Source organism: Amblyomma americanum, chromosome 8 (assembly GCF_052857255.1).
Source record: "Amblyomma americanum isolate KBUSLIRL-KWMA chromosome 8, ASM5285725v1, whole genome shotgun sequence".
In the NCBI taxonomy this organism is placed as follows: Eukaryota; Metazoa; Arthropoda; class Arachnida; order Ixodida; family Ixodidae; genus Amblyomma; species Amblyomma americanum.
In genome coordinates, this window is record NC_135504.1 from 7,109,891 (window position 1) to 7,116,757 (window position 6,867).

Genomic DNA, 6,867 nt, shown 5'->3' on the forward strand with positions numbered 1-6,867 from the left:
GGCTCACCCTTCGCCGCACCATAAAAGAGGTCTACCTTGAGCTCCACCTCGACAAACGCCTTTACCCTCCTCCTCATCCATCACTCACGGTGCCGGAGTCTCGCCTTCTTCGGCACATTCAGATGAATGCAGTTATCACCCCGTCCCGCCTCTTCCTCTATCGCTATCGATCGGACCCTTCCTGTCCCAACTGCCCCTGCATCTATGCGGACCTGGCCCATTGCCTCTTCTATTGCCCGGCTGCTCAGCAGTCGGGTTCCTTCCCCCCACCCTTTCTATCCATCACCACCTGGCTCGACTGGCTTGGCGCTGAAGGGGAAGAAGAACAGCGGCTTCTGGTCGCCCAGGCGGTCGACATGGTCGGCCTATAAATTATGGTCGATTAAACGTCTTTACTACTACTACTACTATCTTAGCTATTGCTGCCTGACCTGAAACTTGGCCGTAACGCGAGAAACTCGCATGACGATGCTCTGCGAACCATCACCAGAGAAACAAACGTAGTTGACACAACGCATTGTGTTCAAGCGGCATCAGGACCTCTCCGTGGACCAGGCAGCAGCCTCCACAGCTATCGCGTTTGTAGCGTCACTCCAAGCTGCAGTGCAGCTATGAAGGCGTATATGCCGAAAATGCACGTCCATTGCTGCCGCTCGGTTGCAGACAGCAGACCAGGGCTAGAAGCGTGGATAGCGGAGAGCGTTGCTGGCGAAAGTCTAAGACTAGTCTCTTTCCAGGGGCAGCAGTGGCCAGGCAGACCGAGAGAGGGGACACGCTACAAGAGGCGGGTTCTTCCCATAACCCTGCGTCCCCCACCCGTGGTGGATATGGCAGCGGCTGCTTCCGCAGTCGTTTTATCAGCGCAATGACGAAATGTTTCGCCGTGTCATTAACTTCAAGTAAAAGGTTTCAGGTCAACATGATTTCACCCGCATTTGCTTAGGTTTTCGTTTTGCATTGTCATTTCGTGTCTTCACGCAAAAACTACATGTAACCAAAAATTGCGCACTTTTCTCTACAGTTTACCTGGAATGAAACGAAATAGAGAAAAATGAGATGGATCGAAGGAATAAGAGAACAAGGTACAAGAAACGTGCGCGAAAGAAAGAAGCCATGTAAGCGTTTTTGTCGTGGACACTATATTCTCCTTGTTCGGTTTAACTTGATGGGTATCTGGAAGGGCGTTCTTGCCATTTTCACACGAGTGGCGTAGCGATGAAATTTTCGAACTGTCCACAAGAGAGCGAACACGGGCGCGGTGATCGTTTCCAAGATTCCGGTGGCACTCCTGTCAGTCTGCCGCGGGTTCATCTCTCAACCGTGTTGCATTGTGTGGCTGGTCCCTGCAATAAATACGATGACGCGAAATCAGACCAGTATATCATCATGCTGGACAGCGAAACTTGCATTTGAATAGAAGAGCGACAATTTCCACGGACCACGTATTGATAGCTGTAATACTCGCAGTAAACAAAAGCACCCAGATTTTCAATAATGTGCCAGCCGCACCTGTGACATCGAACCTTGGCCTCCTATAAGTGATCTTGCTTCCAGGCTCACCTCGACCCCTTGCCACAGATGACACAAGTTGAGAGCACTCGTTCTGCAACTCATATGCCTCTTATTACTCAGGCCTACCCATACAGCATGACAGCATGTTGCATTGGGTCAGCTTGGGAACGCAGGGGGTTTCCGTCATTGCCTTGTGAGCTGCATATCATGACCCGTGCGCAGTTCACCCCTAGGCAAAGTTCTTTATATAGGTGTCGCTCCTAAAAAAAAAACATGAATTTCGGCTCGTCAGCCATGTTATTTCAACATTTAATGGACCTCGTGTAATAACATTCAGGCAATGCATTCAGCGCAGGATTTAGAGGTGACATTATTCTGGAACACATGCGAAAATTTAACTGGGTGTAAAATGGCGGCTGTTGTGACAACTATGCATAGTCACGGAGAAAGTGTAGCTTTGAAAACGTTTGTTATGTAGGAATAAAAAGGATATACACTTTTTCCTTTCTGCCACAAGATATACTGGTGGACCAAGCCTAGAAACACATTCAAGGTGCCGTCACAAGTATTATACAGAGTAATTTTATTTGTACTTTGCATGTGTGTGCATGTTGCATGCTATAAAAATCTAAACCACGGTGTGAGACTAGCTATGCCTTTACGTTTATTGTATCACTGATCTATATTTACATTTGAAAGTGCCTAGATGCACAAGAAGACGAACTGATGGAACAACGAGATAAAAACATGATTTCGTTTACAGAGAAAAGCATTAGAAGGCACTGAATGGCAATAAACGACGCACTTTCCTCTTCTTCATGGTATGAATTCTGCGATTGTCTTTGAGTACTTTGCTTTCAAGCTTTTAGATAAAGAAATGCGTTTTTCTTGGCACATAGTTCGCCCACCGACAAGCATTTCAAAGCACCTTATCCTGCTTGCGTATATGGAAGCTGCTTTCATCGTTTAGAAATAGCTTCCGCGATTTATAGCAATCCGGCTGTTCGATAGTATCATTAGGGCTAGATCATTAGCTGCATCCTTCACGTCGGTACACTGTACTGCAGTGTAATTTCTTTGTTCAGATCGTGCTTAAACGAGTCTAAAAATATAACAGAAAAATTTACGGTGACGCAACAATATTTTTTTAATGCTTTCGATCAAGAACTTGCAGTAAAAACGAATCTTATAATAAAGTGCGTACTTGCTCGAAGTAGACAGGACACAACGAAGAAACACATATGACATGTACAGAGCGCAAGAATTTTGCACATGCGCATCACGTGACCGCATGAAGGCTTGGCTAACCCAAAAATGCCAAGAACCTCCAGTGGTGCTTGCTTCGTTTGGATGCAAAAATTTTGAAAGCTTCCTTGGCAAGCGATTGTGGTGATGAAATTGACGCACGTGATTGGCGGGTCAGGATTCTTCAGTGCAGACAGAAGAGAGCCCAAAGTTGGAGAAATATGTTCACTTATTACCTTTGTTTGGACGAGTTGGTTGTGTTCTGAAAAGGTAGGTACTTGCGCGAAGACGACACCACGAATAAACTTTGGGTCGCTGCCCGTGACACTAACAAAAACAGGCTTAATTCAATTTAGTATACGAAAATAACAAACAATAATAAGTATTTTGCATAGCAACAAACAAAAGGAACAAGAAAACGATTTAAACATGTTTGGTATTGCCAAAGTCGAAGTCATTGGAATGGCTTTTAAGCAAAGTTATTGAATAAGGAAGGTTAAATAGTGATTCTTTTATTTTTCAGGGATGGCTTAGCTAATGAAAATTAAAATATTTAATGACCATGATGCGAAGCCCGGGCTTCGGTGTCTTCATTCCTGGTGAGCAGCTGAAGAAGAATTTTGGAAAGGTGGAGGGAAAATGATAGTTGAGAATCTTGAGTGTAGCTGCTGCCGGCACATCTGGGCTCATCAGTGGGAAAAGCTAAACTCACAGCCTGGGCCCGTTGCAGAAGAACTTGCAATGGTACAGCGAGGGCCAACCGTACGGCCCGCAGCCGCTCGTCTCGATGTCGATGCACCCTCCCCACATGGGGTCGAAGAAGAAGAGTCGGATGGTCTTCTCCGTGGTTGGCGGAGGACAACCGCCGGGCGGCTTTCGACAGCTGTACGCCGAGCAAACGTCGCTGCTGATGTCCAGCAGGAACACTGCAAACGGTCATGCAGTCATTACAGTAACCGTTCCGCACTTTACACGCCACGTATTATCCACACAGTAAACGTATAGTTTTAGTTTGTGTTTTCAGAACACTCACTTTTTCACAGTTGGCTAGAAACCACACTAGCGTACTTAGGTCTAAAAGCGCAACTGAAGTCTCAGGTATCGAATACAGGAGGAGACCGGTAAGGTCCCTCGCTTCAAAAGCTAGCAACATTCTCTTTATGTCCTGCACTATAGGTGCTATTCAGGAAACAGTTATGTTTGCACCAGCTAAAATATGCACGTGTCCACATTTTGTGCAACTTGAGAGGAGTTATTATCTTCTGCATGCCTTGCATAATTAGTAGATGTTGTTTGGAAAGTGGAAGCTTTGATATACTTTTTCTCTATGATACCAAAGAAATATACCAGGGATCCTGCTGCTGCGGCAGCAGTGAAGAAATGATAAAGTTTCTGGATGGATTTACCGGAGGTGCGAAAGTTCCAGTTCACAAGTGAATTAATTTTCGAATCTTTTTATTTTGTATGCTTTGCACTTGCAATTACTTAGCGATACTTCTTTTTTTCAAAAATGCATAAGTTAATTTACATGCCGGGAATGTAGAGCCGAGATACTGAATTAAGAGTTATAATATAGGACCTCTTGCTTGCTTGTTAAACCTTTCACCGTTCAAAATGCTATGCCAGAGAATAAGCTTTTACTCTGAAAACTAAATTTAAAATAATATTAATAAAAAGAACATAAATATACATTTCAGCTCACCAGCAATAAGAGTACCGCGTAGGAGCAGTGTCGATTTCATGGCTGGCCGTTGTAGTCGCCGACGCGTTCTGTACAATCCTTGGGTGCTCATAAGATAAGGCCGTCCAAAGGAACAATGGCGAAAAGCACAATAAGGCTGCTTATCTAATTGTGATAAGAGTTCTGCAAGCCATACAAATATTGTATGTAGTACTGGGGACAAAAGTGTCTACGACACGCAACCATAGATCTTGGCGCATAGGTGTAAAGTATGCCAATGTTCCGTTGATTTCACTAGCACACATTGGAGAGCGCAAAAGCGAATTTCACTCCGCAGGAGTTGCTTGTAACCACAGACTGATAACAAACCTATACACGTTGGTTGCCGGTCGCGTACCCTGGGGACTTCTCTTCCCGATAGTACTGCGTGAGGGTCATCAGTGATTCGTCGTCTTGATTTGAGGAGAAAGTGAATGGTGTGGTGCAGTACATACGTTCATGCTTGTCGTTAACATGGAGCTACGGTCTCAAGTCGAGTAATTTTAACTGCCTCCTTAGGGTACTGTGTACGTTTTGGTCAGTAGGGCTACATTTGTAACTTTACTACAAAGAAACTTATAAAATTAGATATATTCCGTGTTTTCTATATCACTCATTTTGAATATGTACAGACCACACTTAACCTATGCAGAGTATACTTACGGAGCCGTGAGAAAGTGTAGAGATTTAGGCGCACCAAGATCTTCTTTATATTCTAAATATTTATAAAAAAAAAACTCAACGTAATGGTCACCTGGATAGTGTCTTGACTGAGTATGCGTCGGTCTGGGCAGACAAAAGAGACAACGGTCTATGTTATGAGCCTAACTAAGCCTAAATATGCTGAATTACATTTTTAATTACTTATTTTGCGCTGCACGTTGCACCAGCACTATTGAATCATGCGTTCATTCCAGAGTGTTACAATTTACAGAACTTGCGAAATTGGAATAGGACTTCAGACATTCATCAATGCATCCCCGCATACATGCCCTATAAAGTACACTCACAAGTGAAACCGACTAGGAAGTCCATGAGAAGATCTGGCTTCCACAAGCATGCAAAAATTTTGGCCTAGGATATATGTTTCAGCAGGGAAACTAACCAAAGCCCTCCCCGACACTAGCGTAAAATCGGCCCAGAAAGAGGATAGCAGATCTTGTTGAATGGGCGACGCAGACTTTTCCTCTGCCTATTTTTCTTTCCCCTATAGAAAACTGGAGCTTAAACTAAAGACTACAATGCCTCATGGAGGATTTCGCTCTGAGTAATGTTAATCGAACTGGTCAAGCAGGGTAAGAGTATTCGACAGGAGCATTTCAAAGCGTAACTGCAAATTGAATACACAGAATTGTACTGAATTAGATGAAATTGTCAAACAACATCACAAAAGTAAAACTTTTTTACGAGCAAATAAGAAACGGGGTTAATTACGGTGAGCGGAGCTTTCCTGATCGCTCAACAATAAGTAAAGATCAGGCAATAGTTAAAATGAATCAAAATTGAACAGAGCGTTATACGCGACAATAATAAAAATGTGTTTGTTGGTAGTATATTGCCCTTCACAGGAAACCATATACATTTTCAGGTGCAGCAAATAATGAATTTCTATATATAAACTATACAAATCTAAAGTCATGCTCCAGAAATAAGCAGTTGACAAAATTTTAGCACCATAGTTTGCCCCCATTTACGAACGCATCTACACGATTCAACAAAAATGGTATCTGGTAGTCTCTTGCCGGCAGTAACTAGTTGTTATGATGACTTCTTCGAAGAGTATACTCTTTAAATGCTTTCAAATTCTGAGAAGCGGCCAGAAAATAATGAGCCACCCATGAAATTTTACCTTGGCTGATTTGTATCAAAATCAATGTCCAGCCACAATTCACCGTGCCCGACGCCATGGCGTCCACCAAGCTTTGTCCTGGTCATTTCCAAAATTTGGCCGGGGCCACGCCCTAAATTTGACCCTGGCCGATTTGGACTAAAATCTGTGTCCAACCATAATGGAGCGTGCTCGACACGATAGCTACATCCAGGTTTTGCCGTGACTATTGCCAAAATTTGACCTTGGCAATTTTGGAATACTTTCGTACTATAAAAGTTAAAACCCTATGGTGCACAATGGCTACCAAAGTACACCATGGTGCCTGATGTCCACCATGGTGGCTTCCTTTGCCTTTGACCGTTTACATTTCACCTTAAATGACTTTCGTCGAAGCGGTGCTACTAACAGGTCAAGTAACGTGACGTCAACTTATGGTGCGGAGTTAAACGCCGCGTAGTTGTGCTTGCCTCATTAACCATGGAAGAAGGGTCTAGACCGTCTGTCTAGCCATGCCGCAGTTATCACTCGAGATCTAAGTATAACCGTGGTTAAACACTGC

The 6,867-nt window shown here is 43.8% G+C and overlaps 1 protein-coding gene across 1 annotated transcript; it reads right to left on the reverse strand.

Annotated features, from left to right (window-relative positions):
* Positions 1–1,116: 1,116 nt before the first annotated feature.
* On the reverse strand, positions 1,117–4,612 carry LOC144100846 (uncharacterized). Its single transcript, XM_077633731.1, has 3 exons — positions 4,460–4,612; positions 3,470–3,683; positions 1,117–1,343 (listed from the first exon to the last, which is right to left on the reverse strand). The coding sequence occupies exons 1-3, from the start codon at positions 4,548–4,550 to the stop codon at positions 1,292–1,294; spliced, it is 357 nt and encodes a 118-aa protein (XP_077489857.1). The 5' UTR covers positions 4,551–4,612; the 3' UTR covers positions 1,117–1,291.
* Positions 4,613–6,867: the final 2,255 nt, after the last annotated feature.

Coding starts and splice junctions, on each gene's coding strand:
- LOC144100846 (XM_077633731.1), bottom strand. CDS start 4,550: ATGAGCACCCAAGGATTGTACAGAACGCGTCGGCGACTACAACGGCCA. Junction 3,684..4,459: donor ACGCGGTACTCTTATTGCTG/GTGAGCTGAAAT, acceptor GACCGTTTGCAG/TGTTCCTGCTGGACATCAGC. Junction 1,344..3,469: donor TTCTGCAACGGGCCCAGGCT/GTGAGTTTAGCT, acceptor TATTTATTGCAG/GGACCAGCCACACAATGCAA.